The 22680-nt window shown below is 38.6% G+C and overlaps 1 protein-coding gene across 7 annotated transcripts in view; it reads right to left on the reverse strand.

Moving 5' to 3' along the window:
* Positions 1 to 22680, reverse strand: part of ACVR1 (activin A receptor type 1) — a 140979-nt gene that overhangs the window by 60067 nt on the left and 58232 nt on the right. For all 7 annotated transcript variants that reach the window (XM_025405320.1, XM_025405326.1, XM_025405323.1 and 4 more), the window contains one exon: positions 5055 to 5128. In XM_025405320.1, the coding sequence (XP_025261105.1) occupies positions 5055 to 5121 (67 nt within the window). In that variant the 5' untranslated portion in view covers positions 5122 to 5128. The remainder of the gene's footprint in view (positions 1 to 5054; positions 5129 to 22680) is intronic.

Genomic DNA, 22680 nt, shown 5'->3' on the forward strand with positions numbered 1-22680 from the left:
AAAAGTAAGAAACACAACCCCAGGTGAAGGGGCCTCATCATTTGCTATTACAAACTCTCTTCTCACGCTCTCAAACAGACTGGATTGAGCTGGATTCTAACATGCACCAAACATAATATGAATGTGGATGTAGCTAATTTAGGGCACAAAAAAATTGCAAAATTTTGAAGAAGATTGATAATGACTGGAGCTCTTGAACACCATTCCTCAAAGTATATGATGCCTTTTGTTGGCTGTGTAACCTTAAGCAAGAGCTTTAACCAATCCAAAAGCACATCCAAAAAAATGTATCTTATGAGGGCACTTGTGAGGATTATAGGAAATTATGCATGAAAGCTAGCCCAACATCTGGTGTGTATTAAGCACTCATTAAATATTACCTATAATCATCAAACAGGTCATTATATTGGAAAGCATTTTCCAAATATAAGTGGTGAAAAAATATTTTATTGCCCACAGCATTTAGGATTCCATAGAACTTGAGAAATACTCTGAAGTACACTCAAACTCTACCAAAAAAAAAAAAAAAATCACTGTTTGGAACTAATATTTGAAATATTACCACTATTTCTAATCGATATTTATGAGACATTTGAGAGACAAAGGGGTAAAAGGTTTTTTATTTTCATAAACTAAGAAGAGTACACTACCCAACAAAATGTATTAAAACAAAATCTCTATGACTCTTATTTATGTCCCAAGAATGTAATCTAGCTTCATTAAAGCATAATTAATAAAATGCCTTAGCTGTTCTATAAACATCAAATATGGGTCTGTTTCCTTTTAAGCTTAGTAGTCTAAAGCTCACTCAGCAGTAGACAAGCTACAGAGATATTACATATTTTTGTTATCGGCCCCATTATTTACCTCTTTTGGTTAAGCATTTGTACTTAATATTTGCTTTTTAACTAATGTTGAGGATACTAGAGTGTATTATAAATAGGGTTTCTCTTTGGTTTTTAAAATTTTCCTATTAAATATATAAAAACAAAATGCCTTCCATAGAACACACACACACACACACACACACACAAACGCACAATAGGGAGCTGAGTCACAGAAGAAAGATGGCACTAAGGCAACGGCTATTATGATTAGAGTATGCTAGGCTATAGCACTCACTGGATATTCTATTTAAAAAAAAAAAATCCATTGCAATTAAAGGATGATATGCTCTTTTCCATACTTGTAAACATCCTAGTGGTGGTGATAGATTAAATAGCAAAACCTTAAGTGTCAATCTACTTCCATTTCCACTTCAGCCTAAACTAACTTTTACATGTTTTACATGTCTTCATTGTGGCATTAAGAGGTTATCTGCTGGATTCTTGGACAGCTTAAGAGCTGAAAGCAGGGGAAAAAAACAACCAATGGCATGGTTATTAGCATTGCTCCATAACTGTCCTTTTTCCGCCCCACTCTTTTCCCCATTCTCTCTCCACCTCTCCTTCTCTCCTCACACTACATTTCCACTTCTCTGTCTCTTCCTCTCTCTTATTTTATACCTTGCCCACATCGCAGGTCTACCCATGATATCATCTGAACTGCCTCATACCACAGAGGCAGGGTGCGGTGGCTCACGCCTGTAATCCCACCACACTGGGAGATAGAGGTAGGCGGATTGCTTGAGCCCAGGAGTTGGGAGACCAGCCTGGGCAACACAGTGAGACCCCAGCTCTACAAAAAATACAAAAACTAGCTAGGCATGGTGCCCTGGGAGGCTGAGGCAAGAGGACTGCTTAAGCCCAGGAGGTTGAGACCACAGTAAGCCAGAATCGTGCCACTGCACTCCAGCCCTGGTGACAGAGTGAGGCTCTGCCTCAAAAAAAATAAAATAAAATAAAATAAAAATAAAAGGCAAAATATCATACAGAATTGATGGCCAGCCAAGATGGCTTAAGCCTATAATCTCAGCACTTTGGGAGGCCAAGGTGGGTGGATCACTTGAGCTCAGGAGTTGGAGACCAGCCTGGGCAACACAGCAAAACTCCGTCTATACCAAAAATACAAAACAATTAGCTAGTTGTGGTGCACAAGCCTGTGGTTGCAGTTACCCAGGAGGCTGATGTGGGAGGATCACTTGAGCCTGGGAGAAGGTTGCAGTGAGCTGAGATCATGCCACTGCACCCCAACCTGGGTGAAAGAGACCCTGTTTCAAACCACGACAACAACAACAAAATAGCAACAACAAAAATATCATACAGAATTGATATGGTAACTAAGGAAGAGAGTGAAATTTGGAGGGACTTAATTCTCAACATTCCTTAGATTTTTAAGTAATAATCGTATTATTTACCAATTTAAAAGAGGTAAAAATATCCTAGAAACTTGACTGTTAGAAATGTCTCCAGCAATTGTCAAGTATCCCCTGGGGGATAAAATTACCCCCAATTGAAAACCACTGTTAGCTCATCAAATCCTCCCAGCTTTAGTATAAGCCCATTTCCTCATATTAATTCCTTCAACATTGCCACTCAGGATCCTTTTCCCATACCTTCTTGGCACTAACTGACACAACTGCCATACTATGGGAATATCTTTAACACCACTGCTCAGAGTGGAATATAAACTAGGTATCTAAAATGGTCTATAACCGCACTGGCCAACAGAAACAAAATGTGAGCCACCTAATGTAATTCTAAGTTTTATCACAGCAGTAGGAAAAAACAGGTCAAATTTTTATTGTGTTCAAACTCCAGCTTGTATCTTACATTTACAGCATATTTCCACTCATATTAGCCACATTTCAAATGCTGTATGTGACTATCAGCTACCATATAGGACAATGGAGAAGTATAATATATGTCATTAAGTATGGGAAGGAGATAGGAACAGATCAAATATTATGAACCTAATATATAATGAAATAGACGTAATATTTTAAGTACTGATTTTTTCACACTGTTGGCTATACTAACTTGTCAAATTATATGCCTCCTTGGAAACTCATCAATTATATAAAGAAGACCACTACACTCCGAAGAGCCTGTAACAGGGGCGTTAGTCTTACTGTCCCATGTGACCATAACAAGGCCGAGATTCCTACAATAAGCACCACTCTTTATGGAGGAACACTTGTAAAATAAAGTGGGTGCGCTCAATGCGCAATAAAGTAGTGTTTAGGCTTTCTGTATCTAGAAAGATATATACCAACATGTTAAAAGCAATTACACGTAAGCGAAGGGAATTATGAGTAACTTTTACTATCTTTCTCTCTTGATTATCTATTTTGTCCTTTTCAACAAGGACAGGACCATCCCTGAGCAACTTTTTGGAAACGAGGGGATGGGAAAGTGAGTAATGACCATAAGTAAGCAAGGGTCAGAGACGCCAAAGGCACTGAAATGCCTGGGTGGTGCCACACAACTAAGAATTAGCCTTCTATGGCCTGAATGTTTGTGTCTCCCCAAAATTCATGCCACTATCATAACTCCCAAGGTGAGGGCATTAGGAAATAGGGCCTTTTGAGGTGATTAGATCATGAGGGCAGACCCCTCATGATTGGGATTTGTGCTGTTATAAAAGAGAACCCAGAGAGCTAGCTAGCCCCCTCCACTATGAGACAACACAGAGAAGGCACCCTCTATGAGGAAGGAGCCCTTACCAGACACTGAATCTGCCAGCACCTTGAACTTAGACTTCCCAGCCTCCGGAACTGTGAGAAATAAATGTTTAGTTTTTGATCCACCCAGTTTCTGGCATTTTTGTTATAACATCCCAAATAGGCCAAGACATAGTCTTTGCCCCACAAGTATCAACTATCCCACTGAGCATTCATTTTCATGAATAATCTTTGTAGAACTGAAACCAGTACCTAACTCTGTCATACATAAAAACACAAAGTATGTATGTCTCACGCTGCCTTAATGTATACTAAATATTCCAAAAATATAACTAATATATAAATCAAGGGCCAACGGTTCTGGTTTTTTTTAATTCCACCAAAATCTGTTCACCAATTCAGAAAATTCAATCACTGAAGATAAGAGACCACTTATGACAACTAAGCCACCAATATAACACACCAGTACCAATCTATTTTCGAAGATGTTGAAGATTATTACCTATATAGGTGCAAGCATGTATTACTTCATCATATCTTCTTGTAGGCTCATGCCTAACTACACTATAATATATCACATTTGGGCTTTTTTTCAGGGGGACGGGGGGTGGGGGTTTGAGGTGGAGTCTTGCTCTGTTGCCCAGGCTGTAGTGCAGTGATATGATTTCGGCTCACTGCAACCTCTGCCTCCTGGGTTCAAGCAATCCTCCCACCTCAGCCTCCCAAGTATCTGGGATTACAGGTATACACCACCACACTCAGTTAAGTTTTGTACCTTTAGTAAAGATGGGGTTTCACCATGTTGGCCAGGTTGGTCTCGAACTCTTGACCTCAAGTGATCCACCCGCATTGGCCTCCCAAAGTGCTGGGATTACAGGCATGAGCCACTGCACCCATCCTTGCATTTGTTTAAATATATGTTTTATTGTTAATTACAGAGTTTTCTCTTATTTCTCCTTTATTATTTATTTATTTATTTTGAGACAGAGTCTCACTCTGTTGCCCAGGCTGGAGTTCAATGGCACGATCTTGGCTCACTGCAACTTCCACCTCCCAGATTCAAGCAATTCTCCTGCCTCAGCCTCCCAAGTAGCTGGGATTACAGGTGTCCGCCACCGCGCCCAGCAATTTTTGCATTTTTAGTAGAGACAGGGTTTCACCATGTTGCCCAGGCTGATCTCGAACTCCTGACCTCAGGTGATCCACCTGCCTCAACCTCCCAAAGTGCTGGGATTATAGGCGTGAGCCACCATGCTTGGTCCTATATTTATTTTAAGTAGAAAATTAGGTTGAATTTTTTTAAAAATAGGTGTATGTAAATATTCAGATATAATGTATAAAAGAATTTCACTTCAAAATAGTCAATAATCACCAAATATTTATTATAAAAAGAGTGTGTTAACTTTGATAGGCTTAAGAAGTCGTTTATAGTAAGCCAAAAAAAAAAATCACAGTATACTTATCTTAACCCAAAAAGATGTGAGTCACTTACCTTCCATACTAGGGGAGGGGAGAGCAATTATGATAAGCACAGGAAGAATCATCACTCCATCTACCATTGTCCAACTGTAAAGGGAAAAGAAGAGATGTAAGTAAAGCATAAACATCCAACTGCAGGAAGACAAATTAAATTAAGCATACCACCTTCAAACTGCTACTCAAGGCCCTTCTTACTAATCATCCTCAGATATATTGCCTTATGTATTACTACATTTAAACATACACCTTTTATGTGGACCTAAACATATCACCTTAAAGAGTTAGTCATATTCACTTCCAACTGGCAGTCACTCAAGGGTACTTTCTCAGAGTCTACTCTCTTACAAAGAAATCAATCAGGAAACGAAAAATTTTCAGCTATAAAGTGAGGCACGTTCCAAAAGATTTTAGGTTTGAATTTTATCTTACCCCATTTGAATGCAAAATTGGCACTAAATTAAAAACCCTGAGAAGCATGAATAGACTATTTTAACACGATGTTAAAGATTAAGCGACTGAATAATTCAAGCCAAATTACTATGCTAGAGTCTCATTTCTCCTTTAAAAGGACTGGAGGTAGAGCAACCTACATCAACATACAGACCTAAAGCAAAAACAAAGAACAAAAAAATACAAACTTTTACCCCATCTAAGGCAAAGCAATGCATTTCTCCATTAAACAAATTTAACAAGGATAGACAACAACTAAAATCATGTAAACATTTTTTTTTAAACTTTTTCATTTGAATAATGTGAAATATCAGGAATGTGATGGGAGTTTGGTTAGCTGCAATTTTCTGGATGGTAAAATAAAGAAAAAGCTGGTAAAGTTCTTTAATGATAGGTTAGTGTGCTTGTACTCTTTCAGCTTTAAACCAGAGTGAAAGCCCATTGCTATCTAGCATGTCTGGAGTGTTGACCTTTAAAATCAAATTATTTAGGCTGGGTGCGGTGGCTCACAGTTGTAATCCCAGCACTTTCGGAGGCCGAGGTGGGATGATCACTTGAGCCCAGGAGTTTGAGACCAGCCTGGGCAACACGGTGAGACCCCATCTCTATTTGTTTTTAATTATTTTTAAAATTTAAAAAAAAAATCAATTTTTTGGGCTGGCAGTCTGCTTACCATCCATACCTCCATCATATCTTACCACCCTTCACTTAAATTTATTTATCTTTGGTTCCATAATTATATTTCAGTCAATCCCTTTCCTAAAAGCAAGGTAAGGGAGGAAGTAAAGGGGATTTTTATGTACCTTTCTTTTCTATTTTTAAAAGCATATGAAACTTGAACAAGATCCTACTACTGTTGTTGTTTTTGTTATTTCCATGTTCACACAGATATTTCCTATAAGTGAGTCCTTTTGGGGACATACAAATCCTTCATCTTGGCCCCTCACAACCAGAATGTGACTCCTTCAACACATCTCTGTACCTTTGGACATGAATATGCTTTTTGTTCCCCTCTGCTTGAACTGCCCTGAGCCCCCTCCTCCATCCCTCTCCAACCCCATTGCCTCCTCCTGTCATACATGATTCCAGCTCAAAGGTAAGTCCTTGGTGAAAAACCTCTCCCTCAGCAGTGGTTTCAGCCCCCGGCATGGACTCATAATCATCTGTCTAGGGCAGTCTTCAGCACTGGTCCACTCATCTCCAAAACAGGTACGCACATCCAAGGAGCAAGCAAGGGTCATTCATTGAGCTATGGAATGAAATTATTAAACTGCTTTTTCATAAGAATGTTTTAATCTAATAAAGTAGAAAATAACTTGAGACTTAATCTGGTCTCTATCTCAGTTGTCTATGACAGTCTAGTACAGGAGGTATCTTACAGAAAGACGAGTTACATAACGTTAGAGTGGACATGATTTGCTTATAGAGTACAACCACGTACTTGTAGTTTTGAAGGTCCGTTCAAGTGGAATTACAGGTTACATTGGCTACTTACAGTGAAATGAGCCTTCCCAAATGGCAAGTGTTCTAAAACCATTAAAGAAACTAGAGATTGCACATATTATTAATGCAAGCACCAGAGAAGAGTAAGAAAACGGTAAACTTAACATCACTTATTTCTACTGGTTCTTCCTTAACCACTTTACTAGAGAAAAGTAGTAATATTCAGTTCAATCTGACAAGAAACAGTCCCCCCAAATTCAAAATTTGAAAACATTTGAAAAATGGATTTGCCACTACTGTCATAGATAGTAAACATTATCCTGAGTGGCTTGAGACTTTCATTGATGATAACATTATTCCACTGCCATTGGCAACACCTTAAATATTTTATGCTTATTTAATTGCTATTTTATGAATGTTTTATAATATGTACTTATTTATTTTATGTAAAATGTATAGCCAATTTACATATTGTGGGTGCATCAAAAAACTTTCTATGGGATATGTCATCACAAACCATTGAAAATTGCTGAACTAAACTATTTCTTATCTCAGTCTTATCTGAATTCCCAGTCCTTCATTAACGCATTAATGCATTCAAAAACTACTCAAAACCTACTATGTGCTACATATTAGAAGCCTAAAATGGCAAATACAAACAGGGTCCTTGCTATCGTGGCACTTACAAGATATGTCTATGGTGGTAATCAAATAATCATCAAAAGATTGCATAATTAAAAACTGAATTAAGAGTTGGGAAGAAACATAGTTAAAATAACCGTGTTAACAAAACAAAACAACTTGAGACTTTCTGGAGGGTGCAGAGGTTCCCTGGGGAGGTAACATCTGAAAAGGAATCAGGAATCAGAAGGATGAGTACAGGTCCTAGGAAAAGGGTAAATGTTTTGGGAATGTGGTGGGAGAGGGTAAACAAAGGACACAGATAGGGTAATACTTAAGGGAAAAGGCACTTCTATTGAGGTGCCTGTGGCCAGAGCAAGCATGGTGTGTCCTGAGGACTTAAGGCAAACCTCAGGACCAAAAAAACGCAAGAATGGCCAGGACACAAAGGGTCTGGAAGAGTTACAAAAAGTCGGAGAACACCCAAGAAGGCTAGAGAGGAAGGCAAGGGTCAGAACAGAGGTAAGGCACTCTAGGCCCTCTACTTACCTAACTTCATTGCCCCCTTCGCTCTCACCATCATTCTGCAGTTCCTCAGTCCCCACTATCCATTATTATCACCCCCACCAGGCCACTTTCTGCCTATCTCTGGACATTTCTACGTGATGCTCCCTATGATTGGGCCCTTCTTTCAGGGCCCAACCTACTGAATTCCTACTCATCCGGTAAGTCTCAATGGCTTCTCTAAAGGCTACCACTTTCTATAAGCCTGTCTAAATCCTTAAATACTCTCTGCTCATTCTTATAGACCACTTTAAGTTTCACTCATACAAATCATCCTAATTAATAATTATGTATTCATACCTGTGTGTGCTTTTGAACATCTGTCTCTGTCACTAGACTGTAAACTCCATGGGAGCAAAATCTATAGTCTATCTTGTTCATCACTGCCAGAGCCAAGTAGGTGCACATTTAATAACAGTTTAATTAGAATTTTTCCTGAATTAATCGGCTCAATTTAAGTTTAAATTCTAAAGAATTATTAACAGCAGCCCCTGCCTGCCATGCACACAGACACACACACACAGAGACCTGCAAAGGAATGGCAAGATTAAGAGATTTATCATCTCTATAACTTTAATCTGTAGAATTTAGCTAAAGTAATAGTAAAAGTCAACAGTTAACAAGCTTCAAAATCAAGACTCCTTTTACTATTTAAAAAAAAAAAAACTAAGAAACAATCACCACTGGCATATTTTCCACGTCACAAAGCCAGCAAAAGCCCACGTCCCAAATACCTATTAACAGATTATCATTGTGCGAACAAAATTAAAACAATAATTTAGGCTCATAAATAGAAGACAGAAAAAGAATTATAAATTCAGACCTTCAAACAGTAGGGACTAATTCCGTCTCCAGTGTTTAAAGACAGCTCAAAATCTGCCAAAAATCTTTGGGAAAAAAGTCAACTTACTGGTTGCCATTTTGTTCAGGGTCTGCAGTGCTTCTCCTGACCAGTAAACTCAGCTATTAAAAACAGCACCCCCAAAAGGAAAGAAAAAAAGAATGTAGAAAGGGGAATGTTCTGGTATTTCCTGACTATATTTCAATTATAAGAAACATCAATATGCTAAAATCTCAACCTGAAGTCCCAAGGATCTATTTTTAATTTAAAAATATACCAAAAAGAAAATATCATTTTTAAAAGTAAAATTTCGACTCTCCTGCTCTCAAATATTTTTGGCTAAGGAGTTTTCATATGTAAGTTGGCAAGAAAGAGAGACTAATAGTGGAAAATGGGAGTGGCAATAACTCAATAGTTCTAGGATTGCCTTACTCCAGTATTTTTAAAACTTTTTTGGTCTCAGAATCTCTTTAAACTCTTGAAAATTACTGAGAAGCGTGTGTATGTAGGCTACATCTCTTGATATTTACAGTGTTAAAAATTTAAACAGAATCTTAAAAATATTCTATTCATAATAAAATAACAATAACATACTACCTTTTTTTTATTTTAAAAGAGCTATGATGTATTTTTTAAAAAACATGTTGTGAGAAAAGTGGCACTGTTTTCCTGCTTTTTTGAAAATCTCTGATTTAATAAAAGACAGCTGGATTCTCATATATGATCTACATTCATTCTGTTACATCATGTACTGGCTGCAGTATATATACAAAATCCAGTATCACCCATATCATTGGAAGAAGGAGGACCTTGTGAAACCCCTGAGAAAGTCTCAGGCGCCTTTGGAGTTCTTGGACAACACTTTGAATAACTGACTTAGTCCTTAAACCCTCAGTCTTTGTACTCTATCAGATGACCAGATGGTACCAGATATTTTAGACTGAGCACTTACCAGATACCTGACAAAAATGACACTGTTCTACAGTTTTAGAAATTTCATTAACCTCTCTAACATCACAGACATCAACGAGTCCAACAGTCAAGGAAGAAAGCATTAACTTTTTTTTAATGTTGGAATAATATTTTATGTATACAGCTAAATACTTTTGAAATGGGATATAAACTTGTATGAAGGTACTCACAGCTGCTTATCTTGCTTGGGTTCAACTAAATCCTTGTGCAAGGCTGTAATGCCAAAATCTCTAACCGAAAAATCACAGGCTACTGAGGACTGCAAAATATTATCTGAAGTGTTCAGAGTATGAATCCGTGCCTCTCATGTATACACATCTCCCTTCTGTTCTTGGATAAGACCCTCTACCCCAGTAACTGGTTTTCATATTTCAGACACAAGAAAAATCGCTATTCAGAAAATGGTTAGAGACCTCCTGACTTAACTAAGGTACCCTCTTTAAATCGATACTGTTTCTTACAATGTCTCAGGCCTACCTTCTTAGAAGACAGAACATTCCCATGATATTCTACTAAAAACAGACACATCACCAGGTCAGTACAAAATGACTTTCCAAATCCCATGGTACTTTTCAAATTCCACTTGAAGATCAGATTGTACATAGTTAAGGAGCTAGCATTTAGCTCAATTTCTAATATATGTGGGCTTGAAACCAAGTTTGGCACTTTTTTTGCTCATCACAATTTTACAGCTAGGTAAAGCCACAGATACCCCACAATGTACTACCCAAAAAATTACTGTGATATTGGTCACAGAATAACTGAGAATATAATACACTTCTATATACAACTTTCAGAATCCATATTAGGCAATCTAAGTGCTAATCTGTAATACAGCTATAAAGGATGTTTCTGAAAACTAGACTTACGAGTAGCATACACTTTGTTAACTATAATATTGAGGATGAGAGAAAAGTTATAAGATGAACCCTAAAATTCTTTCCCATTGGAAAATTTGACAAAATGTTCATTTATCTTGTCTGACGGTCTAAACTCATTCTTCAATACATACTTTAGTGACTACCTTCATTCAATAAGGACATTCTTGATACTCTTCTCAATTCAATTTCTAACAATCTGTGAATTAGAAAGAATCTTGGAAGACAGGTCATACAATCACCCACCCCTATTTTGAATGACTTTTACATTGTCCACGTGTAGACACTTTCTAACCTATGCTTGCTCACCATTGGTAAGGGCTCTCACTACGATCCTATGACAGTTTTTTTCTTTATGTATCTTTAGGCGTTCTGTACTATGCCTTCCATAAGGAAAATATAATAATTCTCTTTAATATAAAAGGCAGAGGCAATGCGGAAAAATAATTTGTGGAAACCTGCTTTTTCTTAGTCATCTAGGAAGGTAGAAGAAACTTGCCTAAGGACACAGGTCAAACCGCAAACCCCCAGATCAGAGCATTCAGGTCTTAACCAACCACCACTCTACACAACTTTCACTTAACTAGCCAGCCACAGTTTAGCAAACTTGTTCTGTCATCTTTAACAGTTTTTTGTTTGTTTGTTTTTTGGGTTTTGTTTTTGTTTTTGTTTTTTTGAGGCAGGGTCTTGCTCCATGGCCCAGGCTGGAGTGCAGTGGTGCAGCCTCAGCTTACTGCAGCCTCAACCTCCTCAGCTCTAATGATCCTGCTGCCTCAGCCCCTCAAGTAATGGGGACTACAGGCACATGCCACCATGTCTGACTAGTTCTTTTTGTATTTTTTGGTAGAGGTGGGGTTCCACCATGTTTCTCAGTCTGGTCTCGAACTCCTGGGCTTAATCAATCCCCCTGCCTCGGCCTCCCAAAGCTCTGGGATTACAGGTGGGAGCCACCAAGCTCTACCATCCTTAACATTTTATTCAAGCCTCAATTCTTCTGAACTTCAACTGAAAATCTTGATTTTCCTCTTAAAGAACATCTTTACTCATGGTTATTTAATACACCATTCAATCATGACTTCTTTCCATTTCTCTAACCTTAAACAATTTCATGTTACTCTGTGATCTCCAATTATCTCCTCCCTCCCTCTGCCCCCAGAAAAGATGTTGACATCATAGAAAAAAACAAGTCTCTTCGATAGTGCATCAGTGGATTCTAGCTCCCATCTTCCATCCCTACTCTTCAGTTCTCTTGTAAACTCACCCTTCAAAATAAATGGAAATTAGTAAGACACATTTGGGGGCAAAGTTAGGCCCAGCAAGGCAAATTCTAGACATGAAACTTTGAAGGAAAATAGACTTACATCAGCCGCCACCAAGCAGGGCCAAAAGCAGCCACTGCAACTGATTAGATAATACAAGAACAGTCACATCTCTTCTATGCTCAAAAGGCAATGAGCTAACCCAAAGGCAGCTTGTGCCAAACTACCTGGGCCTTTGGGAGGAGTGAAATGAGACATGGGCTGTCAGTAATAGCTGCAAAGAAAGGTTAAACCGAAGTTATCATACCATATAAGTTAAGTCAGGGTCTTTTCTACGGTTCAAAATGACCTGTTAAATATTTTTAACACCACACTCTGTCTGAACTGGCAATGTGCAAATTGCCAAGGCTAGGTTTTATATAGACTTCACTGCTGCTGGAGGGTTTCTGGCGGGGTGTTACTTTCAGAATATTAGCATGTAATTTGATCTTTCATGATAGATGAATACAAATAGCTTCTTGGACAAGTCCTATAGAACTGAAAACCAGGCCCTGGATCGGTTTATCCTGTAGTTAGAGGAAATAATTATGGATTATTTCAGGAAAGAATGGGTTTTGACTGAGTTACACTATAAACATTCCAGCTGTAACAGATGGACCCTAGATATGGTTTGGGAAGGAAGAGAAGCAAACAATATGATCTGTAAAATGAAAAAAGATGAAAAAAAGATAAGGCTTAATGTGAAAGAAAGTGAAAGGTTTAGCTTAGGCTGCTATGTAAGAATCAAAGGCTCCCCAGTAAATTTATTTTAACTGTACACAGAATGAAACAGACTTTGCTACATCCTTTCCAGATATACACAGAATACCTACGTTAAACTTCTAAGAGTCCAGGGTTTTGACCACTTGCTGCATGCCTTACTCGTACCTCAAAACTAGGTTTTATTTCCCCAGGCTTGACTGTATGGAGACTGTCCTTCATTTTCCACTTCATTCCTTTGTTTCAAATAGCCATGGTCCACCTGCTTTGTTTCAACTGATAGGACTCCATCATCTCCCTGCTATTTTGTTACATTCTCCAATGCAGCTCACAGCCCACTCCCTGTCCCTTGTTTGCAAACTGTGACTAGAACCTTTTTTTTGTTTTTAACCTATTAGTAGGAAAAGCCCCATTATTCCTTCCCATAAAGCTCATCTAGACATGTAACTCTGAAGTTCATTTCAAATCCCACTTCTTCCCAAAGTCCTCAGGTAGACATCGTCTCAGTGCTCTGTCTCATTTCTAGCTGTGCCTGACCTGAAGCTTCCCCTCTAACCTAACAGTGTAGACCTTTCTATCCCTCCCATGACTTACAAGTGGTGTTAGAAGCACTGCCCATCTGACACAGCTGTCCCCATTCTCAGGCTAATGTGATTAATCTATAATAATTTTTGGGTGGTGGGTATAAGATGAAAGGAATGTCAAGGCCAGAGAAGTACATTTCTCTCTCTTTCTCTCTCTCTCTCTCTCTCTCTCTGTCTTTACTGAGAGACACTGGAGCACTTTTCTGTTGTAGTGAGAAACACCGCACTTTATACACTGGCCTAACCAAAGCCTTCTGTCTCACTCCCATACTCCAAGCCCATTCCTGTCTCAGACCTTCTCACCTGCCCCCATGAACTATATTTCCCCACCATATCTTCTTCATAGCACTTAACAACTGGGTGAAATTTGCCACTTACTTACTAGTTTATTTATTTTTTATTGTGTTTCTCCCTCTTCCACACACCAAAATGTAAGCAAATGAGAGTAAGAACTCTGCCTGGATCATGGATACATGCTCATGCTTGGCACCTACCAGGCGCACAGTAAAAATTAAAACATACTCATTTTAACATTTTAGCCTTGGCTACACTTTGATGTGGAGAGAGGAAGGTGAAGTTTAAGTTTTATATATCCTAGCAAGGAAATGGGGGGCAGGGGTGGGTTTGTATGTCCCCAATTTAATAGAGTAGCAAGCAGATATTTGAGATAAATTAAAAGATATCATTTGTAACTTGGATTCCAGTTTTCAAGGGTGTCATCCAAGAGAGGCAGCCAAACAAAAAGACGGCTGGCAGACCTCGGGTGTACCAGACAACTCCCTGGTGGACAATATCCCAGTTGGAAGGGATTGCTTGGATCTCTAGTTGCAGACACCAGCTGATAGGCCCAGAGCCATCCCTAGTGACCTCTGAGACAGCGTCTGTCTCTTGAAAATACATCTCCTACAAGTCAGAAATTGACATATTATCTCCCCTGAAGGCTTCTAACATTTATTGACGCTATTTGGAAAGCCATGCTTCCATGCCTATTAATAACCTTCAGAAAGAACCCCAAGGAAGTGTCAGGAGAAAAATAGATCCAGCCGATGAAAGCCAAAGACTTGACCAGAGGTTACAGTCAGTAATACATTTAAAAAAAAAAAAAAAAGGAAAGTTGTAACCTTTCTGAATTAGATGTTATCTTTTCAGGAGGCTTAAAACAAAATACTTAGCCAATGAATTACAGCAATGTGAGGCAAGAACCCTGGTCTTTACAAAAAGGAACTCTTGAAAGACCCCGTATCTATTTAAATAGACCAGCAGCAGCAACTAACTTTATCTGTACATCAATTATTCCAAGGAATTTTGCCTACACGGCTGTTATCATTAAACCTTTTATAGTTATTTTTACAGTTATTTAAACTTTGTAAAGTTTCTCCAAGTGACACATTAAATAGCAACCAGATCAACCTACTCTAAATAATGGAATCACTAATTAACACTCATCTTGGAAAAGAATTCTCTTAGTGGTCTTTCTCCTCTCCCCTCCCCCAAATAGAATGTGATTAATGGAATTCTCTCACAATTTAGCTTGAAATATGCTTTTGCCAGTCAAGCAGCTAAAGCAGAATCAGATAATTGTGGTATGACTCAACAAACACACAGCTGTTCATTTAAATATATCCATCAAAAGTATAAATATGATCATGAGAAAGAAAACGAGCCATGTACCAGGGTCAGCGCACAAGTTGAATGGGTTAGCATCCAAGTAACCACAACAGAAAACAAGAAGGAGACGGGGAGAGGAGGCAGGGAGAGGTTCTGGATGGAAACCGGGTGGAGAGAGACTGGAGAACGGATGTAACCAAAAAACCACCCACCCAACCAGAAACACTCACTGAACTAAATAAGAAAACAATGTTAAAAGTAAAAATAAACGCACTCTATGAAGTAGGGAGAAAGAATGAAATCTTAAAAATAGGTGAGGCACCCAAGAACACAAAGGTAGAAAGTCGATAGAGTAGAAAATGGTGAATTTGATCTGTTATTAAAAATAAAATGCAGTCAGGCACAGTGGTTCATGCTTGTAATCCCAGCAGTTTGGGAGGCTGAGGCAGGAGGATTGCTTGAGCCCAGGAGCTCAAGACCAGCATGGGCAACATAGTGAGATCCCATCTCTATAAAACGAAAAAAGAAAATTGGCCAGGAGTGGTGGTGGGAGGCCTGTAGTCCCAGCTGCTCTGGAGGCCGGGACAACAGGATCACTTGAGCCCAGGAGTTCAAAGTTACAGTGAGCTATGATCATGCCACTGTACTCCAGACTAGGCGACAGAGTGAGACCCTATCTCTAAAAAATATGTAAAATTAAAACTAAAAACAAAACAAAGACCCCAAGGCAGTGGAAAATGGGAGAACAGTATTCTCACCTCAGTCCTTGTCCACAACCTTCAAACACTCTGATTATGAAATCACTGTGGAAACATGGGTATGCTTCCAATAGTCCAAAAGTATAATGACTGAAAAACACCACTCTGTACCAGGCAATCCCTAAGGAGGTTCTACATATGCAAGACTGCCATTTAACATGAGGCAAGGAAATGGAGAAAGAGCAAACTGTAAGAACATGATGGGGGACAGGTGGCAGGGAGGGTTCCCTGCATCCAGTGTGCCAGGCCCCATTCCTTCTTTCTTTCTCAAGGATAGGCCAGAAAGGCCCAATAAGAACTTGAGAAGCAAATGCACTGAGAAGCTCTTGAGGCGTCTCCTCCCTTAATATGTAATTCAAAATGCTAACAAGTGAAAGAAACATCTAATCCATGATAAACATTTCCAAGCCTTCCCTGAACCATCAAAAATCTCTCTTTCCAAAAAATAATCTCTCTGGCAGTGGAGGGCCTAAGTACATGTGTAGCCAAACTGCTCAGTTATCCTGCACTGAAAACCATCCACACCCTTCCCATTTATAGGCCATCTCTCTTACATCATCATAGCAACAATTTCAACTACCACCACCTCCTTAGCCCCAAGGTCCCCAGTATCCACCCTCTTCATCCTTTCACCGAACAATTTCTGGAACAGCAACTACATAGGCTTCCTCCACGTCGCCCATCCAGTCTTCGGTCCACAGTGTTCTGTCCTAGTCAATCCACTGAAATACCCCTTGCTAAGGTTCTACCTCGTTTTAGTCTTACCTTACCCTTCAGGTTCACAAAGGAGCTTGCTCAAAATATGGATTCCCAAGCCTCACCCCTTAGAGATTTTGATCTGTGATGACGAGGCCTAGGAATCCCCCATCCCCCAGCAAATCGGGTGATGCTGAGAATGACAAGGAGGTCTCACTCACTTATGAGGTAGGATGTGGGGTTGTGACCACCTTCTTCCCTTGGCTTCCTCCCTAGCTGGGATTTGTGGGCTGCACTCTCAGGTATCTTTACTTTTAATGCTTTGATCTTTCTCAGTTTCCTTGCATAGAAGCTTCCTCTTCTGTCACTCATGCCTTAAATCTTGGTTTAGGCCTCACGGCTCAGCCTTTTCTTTTCATTCAAGACGTTGCTTGTTTTCTTAGACTCAGGAACCACTGTAGGCCACCAGGCTGGACTACCAGGTTGAGAATGAAATCACCCATTCTTTAGTCATTTCCCCCTCCCTGTCTATTCCTTCCTTATTACCCTCCTCCCCATATGTTCTTTTCTTTTCACTGTTAATAAAATTAATATTTAAATTTTTTTATTACAGATAGTTCAAGTTACAAAGAAACAGAACGCATAATATGCCTCCTTTTAAAATCTTCTAGTTTCAAAAATAAGCAACATTCTACCCCCAGTTTCAAAAATAAGCAGCCTTCTTTCCTCCATTCCCATTTTCTTCCCGAGGTATTTTAATGAGAATCACAGATGTCATATCATTTCACCCACAAATTCTCTGACAGATAAGGATTTTTTTCTAAACATAACTAAAACCCCACATCTCACCCAACAAAGTTAAAATTATTCCTCCTTCAAATATCATCTAAGAGCTAATCAGTGTTTAAATCTGCCCAATTTTCAACAACTAAAACACCCTCCAACAATGACAACAACAACAAAAAAAAAAATTAAAAGGAGAATGGAAATAGCATACAAAAAAAGAAATTGTTTTCAGTTTTCATAACTAGCGGTATAGTGTTAGTATTGTGGCACTACTGAGAATACTGTGTGTATAATGTGGAAGAAAGAAAATGAGTATCTATGGAGTATGCTGACTATCATCCCCTGTTGTGTTTGAGGACTAGAATTCTGTGTCAAATAAAGGAGATAAAGATGTTACACAGAAAACGTTAAGTTAAAACCTTTTAAACTGAATTTCAATCACAAGTATCAGAATGAACTCGCGAAGTATTTTATAAATATTTAATTCCTGGTTCTGTCCACTAAATGGGTGTAGAAACAAGGACCCACTCAGTAGCAGTGAGCATCCCTGCTGTCCAGATTGTGGTGTTAATACAACATATGCCACTAAAAGAAAAACAAATTGAATTGAACCATGTGGATGCAATCACCAAAATCTAGCAAGTAAGAAGCTGGAGGTCAAATGGCCAGGTTCTTCAACAGAGAAACTGTAAGGGAAAGAAAGGGCTGGAGGTGGAAACCCCAGGTTTAAGAGACTTACAAAACATAAAGAGATAATATGAGACCAACCTATAAGTCTGAACACCTGGTTGATGGACCCACATAAAAAGGCAAGGAGGCAATTACTATAGTGTATATACTACATAATATACTGTTTCTTGGTCTGCATGGTGATCACAAAAAATATTCAACTTGTAATTAACTATGTACGCTTCTTGTATAAATTTGTGTTTTATTTTACATTAAAAAAGGTAAAAAGGAAAGGACAAAAGCTGAATACATGTTGTTAGAAATATATACACACATATACATACACTAAGCAAGTTACAAGCACTGTGCATCATATATATGCCAACAATTAGCCCAGGTTTGTATATTACAAATAAGTCTATGTGATAAACTTCTGAAATACCAACTCTTCCTTATCTTCAAACTGAAGAAATTGTTTTTACAAGTTTATTCCTAATAGAATAGCGAAATAAGTATGTTTCCTGGTCATAATCAGAAATCATGTATTGAAATAAAATTAACATATCATATAAAGTGGTCCTTCCCCCCATGTACTTCAATAAGTGTCATGGGTCGAAGGATATAGAAAGTCTAGGGTTCAGATCAGTGTTTCTCAAAGGAACTGTGCAACACTACGGTCAAATAAGAAAAATTAACATCATAAAGACTGAACCTTCACTAATGAAGTCTACACATTTAACAAAATCCCAAAAATAATAGGTTTTCTTCATGGGGGAAGAGGGTGGTAACTGGGTACGATTCTTTTAAAGTTCATATTTTTAAAACACACACACAAGTATTAAAATTCTGTGAAATAGGACTTAAAATGGGGAGACTTACCACTATGAAAAAGAAAAAAAAAAAAAAACACTAAGCCTCAGAAAGTTAAAACAATGCGATTCTGCTGCATCGATAGGCAGATAGATTAATGAAACTAAACGGTTATCCCAGAAATAGACCAAAATCTACATGGAAATTTATACTATAAAAGAAACCAAAGGAGAAAAGTTGGGATCGTTCAGTAAAATTGGAATTTTTAGCCAAATCTCTAGGCAATATGGCAGAGACTGCTAATTTTCCACTAAAATCCCTTCTTTCCTTCTTCTTGGGTACAAGGTGGCCAACACAGACTTCACTTTTCAGTCTCCACTGCAGCTAGATGTACCCACATAACAAAGTTCTCATCACTATAGTTCTCCCCTGTAGTGATGTCTGCAGTTTCTGATCACTAGCCCTGGACTTTCTCCTTTGCCCTTCCCATGGAGGGGACCCAGATACAGCAGCAACTCAGATAGGACCATGCAGATAATCACAGCAACAATTACTAGAGCCAAAGAACAGACGTAACTCAAGCCTCCGAATGATCAGTGGATATGGGCGGTTCTGCTGATCTGTTTTGCTTACACGGGGACTGTTAAGTGAAGAAAAAATAAACTTCTGTGTTCTTTGAACCATAGCATATTTCAGTCCCTTGGTTACAGCAATTCAACCTAACCCGAATTAATAGAGCATCTAGAGAAAAATTCATTTGAATTCATACCTAACATTTCAGATGGATCAAAGACTTAAATCTAAAAAACCCCCACATGACATTAGAATGAACCAGGAGATGGTAGGTCTTTAAATCTAAAAATGAAAGGAGGTCTTTTAACTACAATACTATGATATTGACCATTTCCTCCGATGTAAGTAAGAATGTAAGTTCTGCTGCGGAGCAAGAATTGGGGTCTGCTTTTTTACTACTGTATAGCCTGTTGTCTAGAACAAGTTCTCATACACAAGAGGCATTCAATAAATAATTCTTGTTTGAATAAATTGGCAATTTTAACTATATAAAATTTGTAATAACCTGCACAACAAAATAATAATTATTTCTATATAAATGGCCAACTGAGAAAAATATAAATAGCACATATCACAAGGATAAAAAGGGGGGACTGATAATTTTGATGTCATATTTTGATAGTAAAAATCATAACCCAACAGCAAAATAGACAATGAACACAAACATAGAAAGAAGATAACTAGAAATAAAAGTGGTTTTTAAACTCATGAAAAGATGCTCAATCTCAATCAAACTAAGAAAAATGCAAATTAAAGCACATTAAACTGCCATTTTTTACCTATTGCACTGTTAACCACATTAGGAAACTATGAACAATTTTAGCCCTGTTTCATAATTATCACAGGGGTAGCAACTAACTACAGCCATCATCTACTTCTCCCTCAAATAAATATATACAGAAAATAAAGTTTGTCTCCTAATACCATCTCTGTTATTCATTACTTCCTCTTAAAACTAATTCAACCTCACACCACCTTAAATGGGCATAAAAGTGTCTCAAAATGCTCAAAGGATGGTAGCCAGAACTAACAACTATGCTAATATATTAACAGCCTCCAAAAAATAAAAATTTCACAAAACTGACACCTTGGCAACAACCCCAAGCAGTGCATCGTCTGCCTTCGAAAATAAAAACACACATCCTTAGCGACCAAAGTCCAATGTCAACAGTCATGGCCTTGGTTTTGTCCATAATGTGAAAGGCCTCTTGCCTACCCCCTTTAAATTATGGACTAACCTCTCACTTGAGGACTGGTGATTATTACGTTACAGCCATATAAGGGACAGTAGGCAGGGATTTCTCACCCTGAGATTAAATTCTGCTTAAAAGGAAAAATATCCACAATATACCAAGTCAAGCCAAAAAGCAAGTTGTAAAATAGAATGTATGCTCATGTGTCACCAATTTTTAACATAATTAATATGCATATTTGTTTGTGTATAAAAATATCTGTATATGAAAAGGTTTATAAATGGGAAAATTTATATTCCAAGATTTTGGCCAAAAGTGAAAGAGAGAAGGGAAGAACTTTTATCTTTATATATGGCTATACTTTATACTGTTTTGTATTATCTGAAATGAAATAATCAAAATTAACTTTTACATAAAATATAAAGCTATGGGGGGCTAAGGCAGGAGGATCACTTGAGGCCAGGAGTTCAACACCAGTCTGGGCAACAGAGTGAGACCCTGTCTTTAAAAAAAAACAAACAACAAAAAATAGCCAGGTGTGGTTATGTACATCTATAGTCCTAGCTACTTGGGAGGCTGAGGCAGGAGGATCCCTTGGGCCCAGGAGTTTGAGGCTACAGCGTGCCATGATTGCATCATTGCTCTCCAGTCTAGGCAACAGAGTAAGACCCTGCCTCAAAATAGTAATAATAATAATAATAATAATAATGACTGTTTTATAATAATACATTGGACTTTCCTTTAAAAAGAATGTACCTAATAGCCGTATCAGAGACTTTCCTCAAAAGTATTAAATCTAAGAAGGCTGCATAGACCAACCCTGGCAGAATTTAATCCTCAATTCCTTGCTTCTGTCTCCACATACATGGTTCAAACCATATCTGAGCAACTCAAATGTTAAATTAAGAAAGACACACACATCAACATTTTGCACTTCAGGCTTCCCCTCACAGAAACATCTTACTGACTCTATTCCAAGTAGGTATACATATTACCCCCATAACTTATCACACCCTTAATATCGTTTCATCCTGGAGAGCAAGACTTTTGTGTTTTTGTTTTGTTTGTTTGTTTTTGATACAAGGTCTGGTTCTATTGCCCAGTCTGGGCTGCAGTGGTGTGATCACAGCTCACTGAAGCCTCAACCTCCCAGGTTCAAGTAATCCATGTGCCTCAGCCTTTCAAGTAGCTGGGAATATGTGCACCTGCCAAGATGCCTGGCTAATTTTTTTTTTTTTTCCTTTGTTGTAGAGACAGGGTCTCACTACGGTTTCCAGGCAGGTCTCAAACTCCTGGACACAACCAGTCCTCCTCCTTTGGCCTCCCAAAGCACTGGGATTAGAGGCGTGAGCCACCATGCCTGGCTCAAGGCTTCTTTATACTTTCAAAGCACTCCACGGGAAATGTATTATTAAAATGTAGTTCTGGAAATGGTAAATGTATGGACACAGTAAAAAGCCCAGTGATTGCCAAGGGCTAGTGGGGATGGGAAATGAATAGGTAGAGCACAGAGATCTTTAGGGCACTGAAACTACTCTGTATAATACTATAATGGTAGATGCATGTCATTACTCATTTGTCCAAACCCACAGAATGTACAACACCAAGATTGAGCCTAATGTAAATTATTGCCTTTGGGTGATAATGATGTGTCAATGTAGGTTCATTGATTGTAGTAAATGTACTACTCTGGTGTGGGATATTGACAGTAAGGGAGGTGTTGGGGAGATAGATGAGAACTCTATTTTCTGCTCAATTTTGCTGTGAACCTAAAACTGCTCTAAAAGAAATAAGGTCTATTTTAAAGGAAAAAATTAGGGCCAGGCACAGTGGCTCACACCTGTAATCCCAGCATGTTGGGAGGCCAAGGCAGGCGGATCACAAGGTCAGGAGTTCGAGACCAGCCTGGCCAATATGGTAAAACCCCATCTCTACTAATAATACAAAAAAAATTAGCTGAGTGTGGTGGCGCGTGCCTGTAGTCCCAGTTACTCAAGAGGCTGAGGCAGGAGAATTGCGTGAACCCGGGAGGTAGAGGTTGCAGTGAACCGAGATCATGCCACTGCATTCCAGCCTGGGTGACAGAACAAGACTCCATCTCAAAAACAAAACAAAACAAAACAAAACAAAAGAAAAACTTGGGCCGGGCGCGGTGGCTCAAGCCTGTAATCCCAG

This window comes from Theropithecus gelada, chromosome 12 (assembly GCF_003255815.1).
Source record: "Theropithecus gelada isolate Dixy chromosome 12, Tgel_1.0, whole genome shotgun sequence".
In the NCBI taxonomy this organism is placed as follows: domain Eukaryota; kingdom Metazoa; phylum Chordata; class Mammalia; order Primates; family Cercopithecidae; genus Theropithecus; species Theropithecus gelada.